The 20,671-nt window shown below is 45.1% G+C and overlaps 1 protein-coding gene and 1 pseudogene across 3 annotated transcripts; one reads left to right on the top strand and one right to left on the bottom strand.

Moving 5' to 3' along the window:
• The first annotated feature begins 1,222 nt into the window (after positions 1-1,222).
• Gm46344 lies at positions 1,223-2,202 on the top strand (annotated as a pseudogene).
• Positions 2,203-8,253: 6,051 nt separating this feature from the next.
• On the bottom strand, positions 8,254-18,974 carry Cmpk2 (cytidine monophosphate (UMP-CMP) kinase 2, mitochondrial). Of its 3 annotated transcripts, none has more exons than XR_003950046.1 (5): positions 18,065-18,974; positions 16,571-16,685; positions 13,737-14,095; positions 10,852-11,085; positions 8,254-10,079 (listed from the first exon to the last, which is right to left on the bottom strand). XR_003950046.1 is itself a non-coding variant. In NM_020557.4 (5 exons), exons 1-5 carry the CDS (start codon positions 18,737-18,739, stop codon positions 9,962-9,964), a joined length of 1,344 nt encoding a protein of 447 aa, NP_065582.3. In that variant the 5' UTR covers positions 18,740-18,876; the 3' UTR covers positions 8,254-9,961. The 3 variants fall into 3 exon arrangements, 1 of the variants encoding a protein (NP_065582.3); XR_381188.4 differs by having other exon boundaries at positions 13,737-13,829; positions 18,065-18,925; NM_020557.4 differs by having other exon boundaries at positions 13,894-14,095; positions 18,065-18,876.
• Positions 18,975-20,671: the final 1,697 nt, after the last annotated feature.

Raw genomic sequence — 20,671 nt, 5'->3', positions numbered from 1 at the left:
CTGGGAAGCAAGAATGCACCTATCAGAGTGCGGTACAGGGAGATGCGAGTTTCCACTTAGTTTTCAATGCCTGATGCATGTCCTAGATGGGTCTCTTCTAAGTCTCGGGGATCTTGGCTGACACCCCAAACCAAGTCATTTACCCCGGCCTGGGTTTATCTCACAAAACTATACACATTACAAGAGGACCATAGTGAGGATGTGTCTGCCTCCCCACTGAGGGAGCTTTTCTGCTCCTTGCAATTTGAGGGGATACAAAGGGACAGGAGCAAAGAGTGACACATAGTGACATCAGGACTTGAAGACATTCATACTCAGCTGTCCTGTAATTGCCATGCTAGGAACTCTTATTTATTCATTCATTCACTCATTCATTCATTTTGAGAGTCTCAAGCATAGAGCTTTCTATGTAGTCAGAACCTACCTTTATTGACATAAAAGCCACCACTCTCATCTTAAAGGGAATAAGAGACAGTTTATTCTGGAGCCATTTATGATTGATCATGGCCTAGAAACACAGATTTAGGTTACCCCAAACTCCGTGTTCCAATACGAACACAGTTTCATAGGATTTTTACAGTGTTACAGAACAAAGAAAGTGAATAAATCAAAGTGAGTTCAAAATACATTGGTGGGTATACCAGAGAGGCAGGTACAGGGAAATGAAGGAAGCTTTTGGATAGGCCCAAGATGCTAGATGGTGACACACTCAGCTCTTGGATTGGTACAAGCTAGTGTCCCTCTAAGTTAATAGCTTCAAAGAGGTATTTATCTATTTATTTATTTATTTATTTATTTATACTATTTCTATTATATTTTATTTATCATGTGGTTTTAGTTTAGATACAGAATGAGGCAAGAAATGGCTATTCCCAAAAACTGCAACTAGCCCAGGATACCGTAATTAGCATCTGAACCTACAAAATTCCAGTCTCTCCACAGTCCTGAAGTTCTAATCAGTGTGCCCGTCTCTGCAGACAGACATTTTCTAGGAGTTTTTTGCCAGACACAGCTTCTTTTCCCAAGTTTTTGCTCACACCTTAAACTTCTGATCCTCCTGCTTCCACCTCCGGGTACTGGGGTTACAGGCATGCAGCACAGTAGCTGTTTTGTGCAGCATTGGGGAGCGATACCCAGGGATTTTTCTCCATGCTAGACAAGCATTCTACCAAGTGAATTACATTCTCAGCTTGGAAAGTTTCTTTTCAAAAGTAAAACCTCGCTTTCCGCGCTACCCGGGGACGGGTCCATATGGCGTTGTTCTTGATTCCCATCGTAACTTAAAGGGAAACTTACACAATGTCCGGAGCCCTTGACGTCCTGCGGATAAAGGAGGAAGATGTCCTCAAATTCCTTGCTGCCGGAACCCACTTAGGTGGCACCAACCTTGACTTTCAGATGGAGCAGTACATCTACAAAAGGAAAAGTGACAGTATCTACATCATAAACCTGAAGAGGACTTGGGAGAAACTGTTGCTCACAGACTGAGCTATTGTTGCCATTGAGAACTCTGCTGACCTCAGCGTCATCTCCTCCAGGAACACTGGCCAGCGAGCTGTGCTGAAGTTTGCTGCTGCCATGGGAGCCACTCCAATCGCTGGCCGCTTCACACCTGGGACCTTCACTAAACCAGATCTAAGCAGCCTTCAGGGAGCCACAGCTTCTAGTGGTGACCAATCCCAGGGCTGACCACCAGCCACTCACAGAGGTCTCTTATGTCAACCTGCCCACCATTGCTCTGTGTAACACAGAGTCTCCCCTGCGCTATGTGGACATTGCCATCCCATGCAACAACAAGGGAGCTCACTCAGTGGGTCTGATGTGGTGGATGCTGGCCAGAGAAGTACTCCGCATGCGAGGTACTATCTCCCGTGAGCACCCATGGGAGGTTATGCCTTATCTTTACTTCTACAGAGACCCAGAGGGGATTGAGAAGGAGGAGCGGGCTGCTGCTGAGAAGGCTGTGACCAAGGAGGAATTCAGAGTGAATGGACCGCACCAGCTCCTGAGTTCACTGCTGCTCAGCCTGAGGTGGCCGACTGGTCTGAGGGTATGCAGGTACCCTCTGTGCCCATCCAGCAGTTCCCCACGGAAGACTGGAGTGTGCAGCTAGCTACTGAGGATTGATCAGCAGCTCCCATGGCACAGGCCACCAAGTGGGTTGGAGCCACCACTGAGTGGTCCTGAGCAAAGGGGAAAAGGTGGGAGGAAAATAAAGTTCCTAAAAGCTGCAGATGCCTGAGCAAAGGGGAAAAGGTGGGAGGAAAATAAAGTTCCTAAAAGCTGAAGAAAAAAAAAAAAGAGTAAAAATGGAAGAATCTACCTGACAGCTGCTCTAATAGGCTTGTTTGGCCTGGGAAGGATCAAAGGTGTTCTACATAGATGCACTGTAGCAAGACTAGAGAGTGGACAGGATAAATGGAGGTTAGAGAGGGTCATCTAGGTGTCCCATGTAAAGATATGAAAGAAGAGAGTTGTAGTCATAAAAGTGAGACACTATGGGAAGGCTTTCTTCATCCCTTTTGCAGTTGGCTTGAATGCATTAATAATAAACTCCAAGTCAACGATAACATGCCAGAAAGAAATCCAAGCACTTGCCCTCGGTGTCATTTCATCAAGAGCAAGCCCAGATATGAACTCCCTCCTTCACTTCCCCTATGCCTTCCATCCTCTCTGTCTGTATGAGTCTGAATCTATGCTTAGCTGAAAGCATGACTTGGTCCCTCCGTCTATGTCTATTTGAGTGTGTCTGTCCCTAACAAAGGGCTTTGCTCTGTCTTTATTGAACAACATAAAACACATCACAGGGAAGGAACAAGGGACACTTTCCAGAAATCTTGAATAATTTTACAAGGGATTAAGCCATTTGCTCCAACTGACCCTGACCAACCCAGACAACAAACAGTATTACAAACATCACTGTTTATCAAGCAGTGTCCTTATGTTGCATTCAACAATTGTATTGTGGATTTATTTTGTAAGACTGCTTTCAACCTCTATTTGCTAGTTCCAGCAAATGATTATTGTAACACACATGCATTGCTCAAGGTCTGGGGCACAGAAGAGAATGTAACTGGGGATTACAGCTATTTATTAGATTGTAACAGTTGACTTCATGGAAAATGAAAGGCAAGTAAGGTTGATTGTTGCATTGCTCTCTTAAAGGCCATGTAAACAAACAGGGTGAGCACACAGTAGGCTGACAGTCTTAAGTCTTAAGTGATCACAAGGTATATTATTAACTCTGGCTGTGAGGTCCAGAGTAAGTTCCAGTTTCTTAAGATGTAAGAAATCGTTTCGTGCCATTGTATTGCCATACCCCTTAATCACAAGCAGTTGACAAATACTACGAGAATTTCAGACAAGCATATTACTTGCAAGACACAAAGATAATACGCTTTCCAGGAGATTGACATTCTGCAATAACTAGACAAGACAAAGGCAGCTGGAGCGTGTGAAAGAAAAACCAGAAAAAGCAAGAGTTATTCAGAACCCACATAAGGGCTCCTCAAGACAGAGAGAGTAATCTGGTTCTGCCAGAAAAAGGACAATTCTGAATATTAGAGACAACAGAATCCAGCATGTACACAACTAATACAGCACCTTCTGACTAAACCCAAAGACTGTAGGATCCACTTAGGATCTGCTAGAATATTACAAGAGGCTTGCCTCAGCACGGGGTTGGGAGCAGTTAACTCTTGGTAAACTACTAGTACCATCTAACAAATCTGAAATGCAACATTCAGATGGATCAATCTCTTCTAATGAGCCCAAAATACACCAAGCTGAGAAACTGTTACAGAAAAAAAGTAATGTCTGGTACCTAACAAGGTAAAATTTAGAATGGATAGCATCCAAAAACAGGCAGAAAAATGTGACTTAGAATGAGGGGAAAACTCAATCTAAACCAACTCAAAACCGACATGAGTTATAACAGTCATCCAAGCCTCCTTCCAAAACCTGCGAAGATAAGCAGAGATGGGGTGGTATAAGAATCATAGCCCATTTCTAGAAACTGACATACACTGAATTCAGAGGGCAGTTTGTATTTTTGGTGCTAGTGAAAATTTCCTTTGTCTGTGTTACACTTGAAAGTTGTACCTCTCAGTATATGAGAGGAAAAGCATTGGATGTTAATGTTCTGTGGGATCTAGACAATGATCTGTGATAGCCATGGTTTTGGTTTTAGTTGATAGAGTTTATTAAGTATTGAGCAAGCCAAAGTGTGTGTGTGTGTGTGAGAGAGAGGGGGGGAGGGGGGGAGAGTAGAGATATGAATGTGGGAGCTCACTGTACAAAGTGAGGACATGACCATTCCAAGGTATGGTTGAGGGGAAGGTATTTTTATTTTTATTGCAGATAGGAGGTAGAGTACAGCTAGAGGCATCTGGAAGTGTCCAGAATAGAAAGATAAAGTAGAAGACTGAAGCAGGCCATGAAAGGAGAGAGATGGGAAGAGTGAAAGGAAGAGAAGAGAGAGGGAGACAAAAGAGAGGACCAAAAGAGAGTGATGAAGAGATAGCATGACCAAAATGGCAGGGTTATATAGGAGTCAGAATCTGCAGGAAGGGAAGCCCATTAGCTGGAGAGTTTAGGGTAAGGTATGACATCAGCACTCTTCTTTTGGCTCATTTGTTCAGCTAATAACTCAATTCATCAGTGGTCTGTTATTCTACATGGTAAAACATCCACTATATAATATCCACTGAGTCACTCAGTAATATTGAGCCAGACCCTCTACTGTAAATCAGTCCAATAAATATTCTGCACACACACACACACACACACACACACACACACACACACACACATTTATTGGTTCTGTTTTTCTGAAGAACCCTGCTTAACACATGTGGGAAAATCTGATTTTGTATATGCACTTAACTAAATTTCAATCTAAATCACAAACTTCACATGATCTCCATAAATATAGTCCAGCTAAGGGCAAGACTTAGTTCTTCAGGATATCTATCTCTTGTCTTATCATATGTTATAGGCATGTCCCCATTCTGTCTTCAATCACAGGTCTACAGCTACTCTAAATTCCCATCTGTTCCTATTTATACAAGCCCATTTTGGTGTGGCTCTCCAAAAGTTGTCTGCCCCTTCTTTACCTATCTACATACATGTTCCTTTGTTGTAGGTTGGGTAATTTTGGACTGTATCCTAGATTTGGGGAAATTGTGCTGCAGATGTTTTGGATTCTCCTTAAGGTTTTAATGGTAGTAGAAATACTGTTATTGTTTTATCAGCCAAGTAATTTCATTGGCCCTAAAAGTTTGATGTAATTATCTTGCCATTAGCTGGAATACATGAATAACATTCATGTATGTTTTGTTGATTAGATTGAAATTTAAAGTACATATATAAAATCAGGGTTTCACACATGTAGTAAGCAGAATTCTCCAGAAAAAAAAAAACAGAATCAATAGAATATATAGGGTGTGTGTGTGTGTGTGTGTGTATGTGTGTGTGTGTGTGTGTATGTGTGTGTGTGTATGTGTGTAAAATATTTATTGGATTGATTTACACAGTAGGAGCTGGGTAGTTCAACTGTGGCCATCTGCATGCTGAAGAGGCTGAGAGCCTGGTGGCAGCTGAGCCTCCAAAAGGTGGCATGTCTCAGCAGTCCCAGTTTATTGATGAAGATCCGGAAGACTCCTCAAGAGACACTTGTATTTAGTGCACACTGGAAGGCTGAAGAAGCCTTCATCTCACACCAGCTGGGGATGACAATGGCAGAGTTAGAAGCACTCACTCATGAAGGAGTAAAGGCATCCAGGCAACATGGCTTTTTTTCTTGGACCTCTGCATATCTGGGCCACTGGAGAAAGGTTCTGCCCAGACAGAGAGCAGCCTTCTCCCCTCACTAGAGCCTCACGGAAAGTGACTTCATATGCACACTTAGAGAGATATCGCCTAGGTAGTTCCAAGTCTTACTAAATTCATTTAATTAATACACAAGTGGCTCTCTTACTTTCTACTGGGATCAGCCCATCCTTACAGGTCTATGAGTTTTCTATTGGATTCCAGTCAGCAAACAAAGCAGATATTGACATGTCAGTCAGATAAAAGCCAGGGACACTAAGTTTACCCCACATTTCTTCCATGTACATTTTAGAATATTCCTCTTTTGGCTTCCTCTTGTAGAATCTTCCTGCAGAACATTTCACGGTTTCCTTTGGAGTAGTCACCTGCCATGCCCAGGAAGTTCAACTTTTGCAGATGATTTGAGAAGGCATGCTTTCCAAACAATAACATTTTTTTGTAAATTACATTGAGTCATTATAGAATACAGAAAGGATGGGAGAACATGATGTAGAGAAAGCAAGCAACAAATCATTCTCAATCAGAAGCATGCTTACACCTCGACGTTAGTGCTTTGATATATGAAAGATCGTAAAAGATTGAGGAAATCAATGTCACATCAAGGATGAGAATAAACATCAGTGTAAGACTGGCATAAATCCAGAGAACACACCGGGAAGAGACAAACATGAATTTCGGACTCTTCTGCGCACCATCTTTTTATCTACAGTGCAAAATGGCCATGCTTAAAGTCAGTTTGAAGGAGGACCATCCAGTTTCCAAAGCTAAGCTTAGTCATCCATTCTGTTAGGCAGGCTGCCTCTCCTATCATCTCTCTTCACAAGTGCCTAGTGCATATCAAAAGCATTTTTGATATATTGATTATATGAGTTATAAAGTTTGAGGCAACTGAGAGGTCAGATATACAAACTCACCATAGAATAAATGAATGAAAATTGGGTATGTGTTCAAAAGGAAGACAATTTGATGTATGGTAAAAAAATAAGATCAAGGGGAGAGGGAGAGAGAGAGACAGACAGACAGACAGAGAGAGGGGGGAAGAGAGAGAGAGAGAGAGAGACTTTACCTGATACAATGTGTGCTGGTCTCTCATAGAGCTCAAGGGTAAACAGTCCTGGCTGGTAGATGTACTCTATCACCTCACCTCTTACTTGCCTCTCTCAAGCCAAAGTTCTGATTGTCTTCTAACCAGCAAAAGACAGAGAAACACTACAGACCCAAGCATGGCTCTGTACAGACCACAGTCCTGGAGTGGCATTATCAGTACCTGTTGGTCACACATCACCAGCCAGACCATATTCTGAAGCGCACATAGCTTCAAGAGGTTCCAAGATATGCAATCATGTCTAGGAGCCTGTGCTTCCATTTAAGACTGTTAACAGGGGTCTTAGTTACTTTTCCCATTGCTGAGACAAAATACTAGACAAGGGGAACTTAGCAAAGAAAAAACTCATCTCAGCTCATAGTTGAATATGTATGGTTCATCTTGGTGGGAAGGCAGGGGAGAAGAGTGAGGCGACAGTGCATCTGCAGTCAGGAAGCAGAGGCCAATGAGTGCTAGTACTTAACTCATTTTCTCCTTTTCAGCCAGCCCAGGATCCCATTCGAAGAAATAATGCTACCATTGTTAACATTAGATCTGCTTGCCTCAAATATCTCCCTTACAGACATGACCAGAGAACTGTATCCTGGATGATTCTAGATCCTGTCAAGTTGTCAATCAATATTAACTAGCACAGTAGGAAAGTGGGGTACATGAGTGTGGAGGAGCCAACCACAGTAAGTTACACCTTAGGTACATGAAACCTATGGGCATTACTTCCCATCTATTTTGTGTACCCCTGATCAGCAAAGATATTTTCACTCCGCACACCTACACCTATCCTGCTCCCCGCTGGAGATCTTCTCCCAGCTAATCTGAACACAGCAGGGACAGAAGGAAAAGGGGGCCATATCCACTTGATATTCATCATGTTCCTTCTACCAGACCCAGCCAGTCAGACACATCTAAGTGCATGACAAACTCAGACCAGGATTCTGTAGTCTTAGCAGCCATGTGCTATGATGAACTGCCATTATTAAGAATGAAAGAAGGTATCATGGAATAAGAATACGGCTCACCTTACAGTGAGCAGAGCTATGCATCTTGGAATTGGTGGGAGCCCCTAAGTTATCAAATGTAAGTCATCTACAGATCAGTTGGACAGAAAATGGAATTTTAAAAATCCTTTTGCTATTTGTAGTGAGAAAATAATGGTTGAAACAAATCCTCCCTCACCAAAGTCCATTGACCACCGAGTCTACTCAGCGCCAAACTCACAGCCTCCACTTTCTCACATACATAAGAACCTTTGACTATGGAAAGATGAACTTGCAGGGAGATATTCCGACAAGTGTGTCACTCAGCAATGATGACGAACAGGGTTAGGAATGTCAGAGCAAGTTTATTCACTGTCAGGTTTCATGAAGAAAGCACTACGACTTCCTATTCAGCCTCTGGTGCAATCATCTCAGAGAGGCTTGAACAAAACCCTTTGTGGAATTAGCTGCCACATTACAGAGAGCCTTAATGTTATTTATCAGCTTAAAAATATGTTTAACAGAAGCCAAGAATATATTTATATACATGGACACATTATTTATAAGTTATACATAGTCCCAAGGTGAAAAATATTGAGATGTTAATATTAAATCTTATTATAGTTTAAGATTAGGGTAAACCTTAGAAGGCTTTCATGTAATTTAATATAGTTACTTGGGAACAGATTCTTCTTAAGAAATGGGATGTGGGATCAAAAATGATGTAGAGAGGCATCAACATTTGAACTGGAATGTTAAATAATAGTCTGGTCCAGCCACCTTCTTGTGACCAAATATGACTTAATTCCTTTTATTGTTTACTTGTTTGTTTTTCTGTTTATATTTTTATTCTTATGGTACTGGGAATGGACCCCAGATTCTGAACCCAAGGATAGAATATTCAATACCATGTTCTACTATGGAGTTTCACCCCTAGTCCTCTTTGTAGTTTTTATCCTGAGACAAGGTCTTACTCCACTGCCCAGGCTAGTTCTAAACTTAAACCTAGAGCTTTCAATTCTCCTTTCTTGGCCTCCCAAGTAAATATTTCTAGAGGACCACCAACTGCCCCCTTTCAGATCAAACTGTTGACATTATCAACGTTAAATGACTAAGCCAAGGCTACAGAGCCACCAGGCTTCTCCTCCACAGCTCTATTCTCTATCTCAAGAGCCCTCGAAGCTGACTTCACATGCAATCAGAAGACATTCAAAGTGCATGATAATTTACTACGAAGTCTCGTTCCAGAATCCACGGTGCTTATTAAGATAAATTAAATTTGTGTGGTGAAAACATTGAGCAAACGCTGCATTTAGCTCCTTGGCCTCCGTTTGTGTGAGTGACTCACACACAGCTCCTACACCGAGGAAACGCATGATGTAAACATCAACAGAAACAAATTGGTGTGCAGCGCATCCCGATCAGCACAGCCTGCTCGTTACACTTAGAACGGGATTGCAGAGCTGAGAAACGGAATACAGATACAGACACGCAAAAGAGAACAAGAGGGGTTTGCAGCGCTTGCAGTTCAGGGGCACACATCTATCAGTGCCAAGGCACTCACTCAGGGCACTGTCCAAGGTGTTCTTTGATCCTCTGAATTAAGAGCAATGGCTTCTTTCCAAGTGTCTCCACCCATGAATAGCTCCAAAGGAATGTCCTCGGATAGCCAGGCTCTGTGATAGTCCTTAGTTATCGGGTTTGGGGTAAAAACAAATGATGCTAGCTCATCACAATTGATCAGTGTGGGCCAAAACTGACATCCTTAGCTTCCAGCTGCAGAAAGTCCTCCAGCAGGCTCACCACTGGATCAGAAAGTCGGGGTGTTAAAATATATCCCAAGAAGTTGGTACATGGCCAGGCAGAAATGAATCAGCAGCCGCAGCTGGCTCAGTCAGTCAGAAGGAAAGCAAACTGCTCAGTCCCCAGTTTTTTTTTTCCACCAAATATGCTCATACCCCCTAAATCTAAGAAGCTGCATGGCAAGTGATGGGTTTCGGGGCATCACACAGCTTCTCCGGTGTAATGAGGAACATGGCCAGAACAACTACAATTAACGACCAGAACTCTGGATCAGCTCTAAAACCTTCTGCAGGACTGTCTCTCTCGAGGGGCTGGCATCCACCAGATGGCAGCTTGGGTTCTCCATACGCTGGTACGTCATTTCCACCCTGGAGGCAAAGAGAACGGGAAGAAGTCAGTCTCCTCTCCCACCCAATTCATGCTGAAAAAGCAACTTTCTTACCTTGTTATTGCAACTTGGACCAAACCCCATCAAACTCAACTTGGAAGCCATCACTGCCTCTAAACATATTCAGTGTGGTTTGTTCAATGAAGGATGATGTCCGAAGTGATGCTTAATTACTGACAACCTGCCAATCATGTATCCTGATATTTTCTTATCAGTTTATACTCAGAGGTATTAGAAACTCAAGCCAGGCCCTGCTGCCTGCCTATGGATCTGGATGTAGAACTCTCTCACCTCCATCTCTAGCACCATGTCTGCTCGCATGCCACCATGCTTCCTGCCATGCCAATAATGGACTAAACCTCTCAGCTGTAAGCCAGCCCCAGTCAAATGCATTCCTTTATGAGATTTGCCATGGTCACGGTGTTTCTTCACAGCAGTAGAATACTGATTAAGACAGATGCTGAAGGTCAAACCCAAGTCCTCTTGCTTGTACAGCAAGCACGTGGCTCATGGGGAGTATGAAACCATGGGTCTTAATCAAGGTCCCACCATTGCTGGCATAGAAACCCCAGTGTTTTCAAGTGTCAGATGATAACAAGCACAGAGTCAGGGACTAGAATGGCTTAGAGGACAATGTCTCTCATACTAGAAGCACAGGAACTGTGCCCTTCACGCCCATCCTAAAGCAATTCGGATCTTATCTCAGAGATGGCAGGGACTTTGACTACTCATATCACCCCAGGGACACTTACTTCTGACGAAACACATTATTGGCCTCAAGTTCAGCCTCTTCTTTAGTTTTCTCCTGACCCCGGCCCTGCAGTCTCCGCACTCTCTCCTCAGAATTCACAGTCAGCAGCAGGACCAAGTCGGGCTTCAGCAGGTCCCCTGGCCACTGGTACACAGGGTGGTGGGCAGGGGGTAGGTACTGTAGGCCTCCACTCACCTCAGTAGCTATGGCGTAGGTGGCTGTGCTATGCCAGTACCTGAGAAACAAGGCAGTAATGAGGTCTCGTCTTTGGAAGGAGTTAAAATACCATTTGAGGACGACAGTCAAACCAGGCTGTCTCTGCTAAAGACTTCTCAGCACCTCACAAGTGAAATATATTTGGATAACTGTTTTTTGTTTGTTTGTTTGTTTTTTATGTAGAAAACACAAAACTCAGAGTCAACCACAGTACTAAAGGTGGACTAGTCATGAAGTCATATATTCAATTAAAACTACCATATACCCTAAGAGCCCTTCCAGCCCTTTAGTACACTAACTTCTATGTAGCTGTGATGTGGGGATGATAGACCTGCTCAGCAGTGCCTTTGTATTTAATGCTATATCCTGAGCTAGTAAAATTCGGGAGGCCTGCTCATAGTCAGCTCTTGGATGGATCACAGGGCCCCCAATGGAGGAGCTAGAGAAAGTACCCTAGGAGCTAAAGGGGTCTGTAACCCTATAGGTGGAACAACAATATGAACTAACCAGTACCCCCGGAGCTCGTGTCTCTAGCTGCATATGTATCAGAAGATGGCCTAGTCAGCCATCATTGGAAAGAGAGGCCCCTTGGTCTTGCAAACTTTATATGCCTCAGTACAGGGGCCAAGAATGGGAGTGCGTGTGTAGGGGAGTGGGGGGGAGGTATGGGGGACTTTTGGGAGAGCATTGGAAATGTAAATGAAGAAAATACCTAATAAATAAAAAAAATTATGGGAGGCCTGAGAAGTTCCCATGCTGTGCCAAATTCAGATTACCCATGAAATCCATGTTCAGGAATGGAAGCTACAAGACCCCTCATCTCTTCACAAATGTCTTCTTGTCTGACTGTGCAGTGGTAATTAAGCAGAGAGGAGACCAAGCCAGGCAGCCCCCAGTAGGGACAGCCATGGTCATAAATGGAAAGGAGTCCAGCACACTATTTCTAGGATCCCATGAGCTATCCACAGCCCACAGAAAAGGGTTTTGTCTCCTTGTGAGGTGTGGACCTTGCTCCCAGCTTGGACCATGGACCATCTTCACACCTCGTCTCCAAGTAAGGGTGATACCATCAACTAGCAAAGTCCCTTCTCTGCCTTCACAGTTCTGCTCCATGAAGGCCCCATACAGAAGCTATGTTCCTCCTTCAGCTCCCCATACACAGGAGGAGACTCTACTAAGGTATTGCTTACTGGGGTCCACAGCTATTGTTTGGGTGTGAGATCCTACCTCCACCCCTGGAGCTTGCATTCCTTGAGTGGGCAATGTTTCTTGTATTTAAGAATACCTCTGTATTCTTAAACCTGAAAACTACAAACCCAGCACATGGTAAGTTTTCAATAAGTGAGTATTCCTCGTGTCTGTTAATGAATGTCATTTATTACTATGCAATAATTAATACTCTTTTATGGGAATTGATGCACACATACATATATCAATGGATAATATTAACTAACAGATAGGTAAAATTATGATATTACTAGAATAGGGGCTCAATTCTGTGTGTCCCAACAAGTCTTGTCCAGGTGCTGTCACCAAAACCAACGTTGAACAGCAGGAAAGGGGTTCCTGTCACTATAGTCAAACCAGGAAGACAGAGGGACCTGTATTGTTAGCTTGGTCCTTGAGGGTACTGACATGAGTGTCAATATTAAGTAAGGAAAAGGTAAAAATGTTGAGATACAAGATACACCCATAGCTAGTCAGTCTTGGTCTAGATATGGCCTGGTTGACCATACACTTGGGATCAGTCAGAAGGGATGTGGTTTCCATGAGAAGTTGTTATTGCCTAGTGGTAGACTCAACCCATGCTGGAAGATGCTCATCCCTGATACAGATATAAGGTCCTAGAATCAATGGTAACCATGGTTGAGAATGACTCAGAGCAAAGGGGACAGAGGTGCTAAGCATTTTATTTATATATATATATATATATATATATATATATATATATACAATTTTAAGTTACCCAAGTTACTCAGAATTTAGTGAGCATTGTGGGGCCTCAACAGACCCAACTGTAAAGGGTTATTAGCGAAAGCACCCCAGGCCTTTGTTGCAATCAGATTATTTATTCTAATTTAAAGTGAAAGAATGCAAAGCTTCTTATCTGACATCAAAGGAGAATCACCTATATTACGTACTTACCATAGGAACTTGAGTTTTCAAGGAAAATAAAGCTGTTCCTAGGTTTGAAGATTTTCCAAGGCTGAGTGACAGTTTAGGCTGGGTGATCACAGCAAATCCTATTATTGTCTGCATTTTTAAGTTCCCATTTTTAATAGTTTTGGAACTTCTCAGAAAGACAAAGAACACAGTGGAGTCCACAGGATAAGCCCACTGCATTAGCCTAGAGGTTGTTGTTGATTATGTTAGTAAGAGGAACAATGTCTGTAAGTTATGGCCTAACCTTTTTGAAAAAGATTTTATTTATTTATTTATTTATTTTATGTATATGAGTACACTGTCACTCTATTCAGACACACCAGAAGAAGGCATCAGATCCTATTACAGATGGTTGTGAGCCACCATGTGGTTGCTTGGAATTGAACTCAAGGACATCAGGAAGAGCAGTCAGTGCTCTTAACCACTAAGACACCTCTCCAGCCCATGACCCAAATTGTAAGATCCATGTTCCTTACTAGTAAACTGCAGAAACTGATTCCAACCTACCCAAGGCACTATTCCAGGTATTAGTATGATGCAGTTAATAAATCATAGACAGTATTCCTCTTGTAATCGTAACACATGTTCACAGTTGAGCACCTGGATATATATGCAGAAGAAGAGAGTGAGTCACATTTTAGGGAGAAGGCATCTTGCTACCCACCTGTCTACAATAACAGGAAAGTTGGTTGATTCTTTAGCTATTTCAGAAGCCACGAGATAATTGCCCAAAGAATAAAAGGCTCTTCGAATGATAGTAGGTTCATCATCAAAGATCTTCCTCCACTGGCTGATACAGGGGGGTGGCGACTGTAGGAGGACAGCCTTGAGAGACTCTGACACTGACTGCGTCAGTGTGGTCTTACCTATATAAAACAGAGCAGAACACTTCCTAGCTGAAACCGGCCATGGTACTCTCAAAGGTTAACATTAACCTATTAACCAAGGAAGATCAAAGGTCCTCAACCTGTAATGTCCTGGGTTGTATAAGAAAGCAGGCTGAATAAGACTAGAGGAGAAAGCCAGTAAGTGGCATGCCTTCAATGGCCTCTGCTTCGGTTTCTACTTCCAGGATTCTATTTGAGTTTTGCCCTGACCTTCCTGAGTGATAGGCTGCAAGCTATCATATGGAATAAACCTTTTCTTCCCTGAGTTGCTTTTTGGTCATGGTGTTTATAAAACATCAGGCATCTAACTAAGACATTCTCCTTTCTCCACCTCCCTCTGGGCCCCTTCACGTTCTTCTGCTGCCTCTGCTCATTCCTCTAGAAATCCATCTGCTCCATCCTTGTAGTCCTTCTGCCTGGCTTCTCTCCACCTGCTCCAACCCCACTTCTCAACTCTCCTCCAAAGGCCACTCTGCTCTCCCCGCCACCCCCTCCACTCTTGCTACTCTGGGCTTGACATTCCATTTGGCTTGGCATTTGGAGCTCCTGGGTCTGGCAGGTCAAGTCCCTTCTTTAGGGTATATTTAAGTCTATCTCTGCTCTCCTCTTTGCATAGCCCTGGATGCCACACTGTTCTGGGCCACTTCCTGGGCCCATCTCAGATGTCCCAGCCATTGTCTGGAGCACAGGACTGCAATGATAAGGCATAATCTACCCTAGACAGATGCTGTTCTCGGACCTCCCTGAGCTCCAACTATTTACACTTACAGCCTTTTCCCTCTATCATATTTAACATGCAAGATAGCAAGGCTTCATCTCCAACTGCTCATTTACTGTTCTCACAGATTCCAACAGGGTTGACATGCTGTGTGTGCTATGAGAAAACAGTCGAGATATACTGTGTTCTGAATGCCCAGTTTCACAGCAGAGTATTCATTGAGTCACTGAGCAATAGAGAAGGTAATGGAGCCTCCTTGGTGGGTCTGAACCCAGGATGAAGCAGCCAACCCTTTCTCCTCTCCTTGTTATCACTCTCTGAACTTCACATCTGTGCGCACAGGGGTGTGAGGTTAAAGGTGTGTGGGTTTTGTTGTTGTTGTTGTTGTTGTTGTTGTTTTGTTTTGTTTTGTTTGTCTTACAGAATCTGAATTATCTCTAAGTACAAAATAAATTATTGAAAATAATAAATACCCACTGGAAGATGGACAGCTTGTGTTAACCTTCTAGCTGTGGCTGAAACAACCGGGACTAGGTCTTTGATCAGTGATGAGCGCCAGCTGAATGCAATTCACACTGTTTCTCCCACCTGATGACTTGCAGTCAGAGCCAGGACAGTGAGCTACAGCCATTCCCCTGCCCCAATAACACAAGAGGTCCCATGAGGAATGGACCTTTGAAATTATTAAAGAGAACAGTCTGGGACCAGGGATGTGGCTTTGTGGTCAAGCACTTACCCAGTGTGTGAAATCCCTAGATTCAAACACCAGTACGGAGGCCCTAGTAAGAGTTCTGTGGCTGTGACTGCAACTGACCAAATCTATCATCAGGAAGAAATGAGTTTATTTCATCTTACAACTCCCAGGTCACACTCCATCACTGAGGGAAGGCAGGTTAGTAATTCAAGACAGGAGCCCAGCAGGCAGGGGCTAAAGCAGAGACAATGGAGGAGTGTTGCTTACTGGCTTACTCCTCTTCCTGGGTTGCTTAGCATGCTTTCTACATAGCTCAGGACCCTCTGCCCTGGGTGGCACCACTAACAGTGGGCTGGACCATCCCACACTAGTCTTCAATCAAGAAAACAAAAATGTTTCTACCAAATTTCCTACAGGCCAATCTGATGAAGGCATTTTCTCATTTGAGGTCTCCTCTGCACAGATGACTCTAATTTGTGTCAAACTGACAAAAACAAAAAACAAAAACAAAGCAATGTAACCACATATATATATAAAATCCAGTAGTCTGCATCCATCCAAGTGAGTCAGGAGAAGTCTGAAGCATCCATCACCACCAGCCTTCGCCTGGGCTTGAATGTTCTGGTTACAAGGTTAACTCATCGCCATACTCTGACCCCTCTTGAGAGGCTCCGGGAGCTTCTCCATTTCCTCCTCCCCCTACCGCCCAGTTTTCTCCAAGAGGAGGCCTCTCAATGCCCTGTGGCTCCTGGACATAACTTCTTGGCTAAAGCACTGCACCTCACCCAGTCAATGCTTCCCCCTTCCTGGTCCACATGACCTAATTTGCTCTTAGATCTAATCTTGGTTCTTAGAATGAATACAGCTTGGGCATGGCCTTGGGTGTCTTCTGGAGACATCAGCAGAGCAGGGCCCTCGGAAAGCTCCACTAACTTGTCCTGGTGTCCCAGGGTCAGCCTGGCATTGATTATTTCAAGAACGACCTCCTGCAACTGCTCAGTCTGTGGCATTGACAGAAAACTGCAAAGCAGTGTTTGCTTACCAGTGGCATCCAGTCCTTCAATGGCAATGACCTGGAACTTCCCTTTCTGGACCTCCTTTGGGCACTGGTCAACTAGGTCAAGTACTGCCCGGGCTTCTGGAATAAAGGATGTGCACTGTAGGGAAAAACAAACAAACAAGCCTGTGCATGAGCAAGGAAGTGCTGGGGCTTTGGAGAACCTGCATCTGCCAAAGACACCACTGCCCAATGCTAGAGAGGTCTGTTCCAAATTGAACACAATGCCTAGAGCGTGAGATCCTAGTATTTAGAAGTTGAGACAGGCTCACAAAAAGGCTGCAACTGTCTAGGTTGCGCAGTCTCAATCCTTCACTGGCCAGCTTACCGTATGGGAAGAACAAGTAGACACATAATTCCAGCCACAGCCACAGTGGAGCCATAGGTCCTGTTGGGAACAGGAGGCCTGGGGAACTAGAACCACCCTATAGACAAGCACATCTGCACCCTCCCCACCACCAGCAAATGCGCACTTGTTCCTGAAGACCCAGAAGGCTGAGAAAAGTGCTTAAAGCTGCAGCAGCCGTATCTGCTGAGAATCTGAAGTTCCTCACTGTTCATCCCTACATCCCATGCCCCTAAGACCTTCATCTGAGGCCCGCTTTCATTCACTGGTATGCTCCCTGCGAGCAAGGTACGCTCCAAAGAGCTTTGTAAGCATTAGACCGGTCAATCTGTGTAAATGCTTCTGCTATTACCACCTTATGGACTAAGAAAAGTGAGGCAGAGTGTTGAAGAAACAAGCTGAAAGTGAGTAATTGACAAATGCCAGACATCTGCCCGGCTAACCAAGGGCTTTTTGCCATCCTCTAGCCCTGCCCCACCATTTGTAATACCGTATTAACTACAGAAACCAGCAGGCCCCAAGCACTGCTTGGGTGTAACACAATCTTAGGCTTTTCCTTGAAGACTCTGTTACAAATCCCTTATCCCTCCATCACAGGAACATTTACAGATGACAGGGGTGTGTGTGTTGGGGATATGGGGGGATAAAAGCAAAAAAAAAAAAAAACAAAAAACAAAAACAAAAAACTCTTGAGCAGTTGAGTGACCGCATATGGCCCACAAACCAGTTGAATACTTACATGCTCTTACACTCTCCGATGCACATAGCATCTCCTGCACCACAAGATCCCAGATTGGTAGCAAATGCCCAGCAAATTATCCCTTTATCTAGCTGACTTCCTTCTCCTGATTTCCAGGGGACTCTACTCCCCCTGCAGGCTTTTGAGAATGAATGTATTAGCAGAAAGCATTGCTCAGCCAGGTAGGTGTTGGATGCACGAGCCACTAAGTTGACAGAAACCTACACACGAAATATTGAAGGCAGCATCCGTGTCTAACACAGAGCCTACCTGTGTTGCCTACACCACCTGGCTCGTGAATAAGAATAAACAAACCAAGCCGAAAGCACTTGATTGGCCAACCAAAGTGCTGAGTCCCCAGCTCCACTCAGTCCCCAAGGGAAAGAACTCTTACCTCTTCCAAGACAGCCCTTGCCGCGTCCCGGTCTTGGAACACCGCAGAGTTAAGCAGATCTGGCAGCAATGGGTGCAGATGAGGTTCCTGTGCCGGCAGGACGCATGCGCAGTCCACCTGCACCTGCCTGTCTCCCTGCAACTCCCACAGACGCTGCCACAGCAAACCCTGGGAGTCGGCCTGGAACTCGGCCAACTGCGGGCGCGCCGCCTCCTGGCAGGAGCCCAGAAGCTGGAGCAAGTCGCGCCGAGTGTCCGGGTGGTCGCAAGGGTCCCGCAGCAGGAAGCCATGCTGGGCTTCGCCGGCCTGATCGCCCGGACCATAGCCCAGAAGCTTGCTCAGTTGGCATCTCTGTAAAGGACCCCGGCGCAGCTGCTGCAGCAGGCGATGGTGCACCCGGGCCGCCTGCACCCGGGGCCCGCAGCCTTCGCCTGGAGCCAGGGGCACACACAGCGCGTAGCTGCGCCCTGGGGGGCCGAGCAGCTCTGCCAGGCGTGCATCCCTGTGGTCTGTTGCATCCCCCAGGACGAAGTGAGTCAGGGAGCAATCTGGCAGCTCCACAGTGAAGCGCCGCGGCCGAGCCATGGTCCCCATGCAGGCCTGGTGTCGCCCGCACAGCCTCCGCGACAGACGCCCGAGCCACAGTGGGGCTCGAGGGCGGCTTATTAGGGCCATGGGTGTCCCGGGCCGCGCCCTCCGCCACGCCTCGGAAACGAAACCGCGGTGACCACAGACCCAGGATCCCCGGGAAACGAAAGTGAAGGCAGCTGTGGCTGAGACCTCCAGTGTGGCCGAGCTACTCCCGGGCTTGGGCTTCTCCTCCCACCACAGCCGCGCCTTTAACTGTCGGCAGCGGTTAGGAAATTCTGGCCCTGGGGCTCTGGCGGGTTGCTAACACTGGTGTGGTCCCCTGGCAACGCCTGCTCTTGAGAATTCCAGGCTCTCCTGAGGAATCAGCTTTGTCTGGCTTGGTTCTGTAGTGGCAGGTGATCCTAGCTCCAGTTTTGGAACTCTAGGATACTTACTTATGTTGTATGAGGACTTGGGGAGCTGGAGACAGAGGCGCAAAGGGATCACATCAAGAAAACACGCCGCCACCACCACCACCACCCCCGCCCCCCAACACACACACACACACACACACACACACACACACACACACACACACAGAGAGAGAGAGAGAGAGAGAGAGAGAGAGAGAGAGAGAGAGAGAGAGAGCGCTTCATGACCCACCTGTCCACAGGCACCTGACCTCCTTCAGGTACCTGGCCTCAATTTACCTTGCAGTAACTTCAGGCCTGAAGCGTATTTGGGCAGCTTTTCAACTTTGCAAATGAGGGACTCCTCCAGGGTGCCCTTTGCTCACGTGGGATGCAAACTGGAATATGTGGCCAGGTTGTCACATTAAGTAATTGCCAATCAAAATTTCCTGCATCAATGTCCTGTGTTTGTTTTGAATTTTTTGTTTCTCTCTGTGTGTGTCTCTCTCTGTCTCTCTGTCTCTCTATCTCTGTCTCTCTGTGTGTGTGTGTTTCTGTCTCTGTTTCTGTCTCTGTCTCTCTCTCTCTCTCTCTCTCTCTCTCCCTCTCTCTCTCTCTCTCTCTCTCTGTGTGTGTGTGTGTGTGTGTGTGTGTGTGTGTGTGTGTGTGTGTGTGTGTGTGTGTTGGCTATGTTTTAGAAGTCTTAAGACCGTCTCAACCTTGCTGGTTCACAGTAAAGATAGGTGTTTCAGTGAGGCTCCCAGCTTAAGATTTATCCCCACACAAGGAAGGTGTAAGGCCAGGGTGAGCAGACTGTCAGTTGTGTTGGTAGAGCAAAAAGATGCAATGCACAACTGACCCTGGAGTGAGCTGTCCAAGGAACACAACACCTCCGGCAGTTTGCTACAGGGACCTCTGTGAAATTACTGCCTGGCAGACCTGCTAGAGTCTCAGATTATAATTGTTGGAAATAAATATTTTTGGTCACACACACACAATCACACACAGAGAGACACAGAAATGAAAGTAACCCTGCAAGACAATTTTTTGTTTGTTTTTAGGATATTCTTTTTTTTTAAATTATTTTCTTTATTTACATTTCAAATGTTGTCCCCTTTCCTAGTTTCCCCTCTGAAAATCCCCTATCCCCTCCCCCTCCCTCTGCTCCACAACCCACTCACTCCCATTCTTGGCCCTGGCATTCACCTGTACTGGGGCATAGAACCTTCATAAGACCAAGGGCCTTTCCTCCCACTGATGACCGACTAGGCCATCCTCTGCTACATATGCAGCTAGAGCCATGAGTCCAACATGTGTTTTCTTTGATTTGTGTTTTAGTCCCAGGGAGCTCTAGGGGTACTTATTAGTTCATATTGTTCCTCCTATGGGGCTGCAAACCCCTTCAGCTTCTTGGGTACTTTCTCTAGCTCCTTGGGGACCCTGTGCTTTGTTCAATAAATGGCTGTGAGCATCCACTTCTGTATTTGTCAGGCACTGGCAGAGAGAGCCTCTCAGGAGACAGCTTTATCAGGCTCCTGTCATCAAGCTCTTATGGGCAATAATGTCTGGGTTTGGTGGTTGTTTATGGAGAGGAATGGATACAGAAAATGTGGTACATTTACACAAT

The sequence above is a fragment of the Mus musculus genome, chromosome 12 (assembly GCF_000001635.26).
Source record: "Mus musculus strain C57BL/6J chromosome 12, GRCm38.p6 C57BL/6J".
Taxonomy (NCBI): Eukaryota; Metazoa; Chordata; class Mammalia; order Rodentia; family Muridae; genus Mus; species Mus musculus.
Note: the sequence above shows the minus strand (reverse complement) of the source record. Positions and strands in the feature narration are given on the sequence as shown.

Excerpts from the sequence above, each read along its gene's own strand:
- Cmpk2 (NM_020557.4), bottom strand. The coding sequence starts at position 18,739 with ATGGCCCTAATAAGCCGCCCTCGAGCCCCACTGTGGCTCGGGCGTCTG. Across the intron at positions 14,096-16,570 it reads TGAAGGACTGGATGCCACTG|GTAAGACCACACTGACGCAG; the intron begins GTAAGCAAACAC and ends TGTTTTATATAG. Across the intron at positions 11,086-13,893 it reads TTTCCTGTTATTGTAGACAG|GTACTGGCATAGCACAGCCA; the intron begins GTGGGTAGCAAG and ends CTTGTTTCTCAG.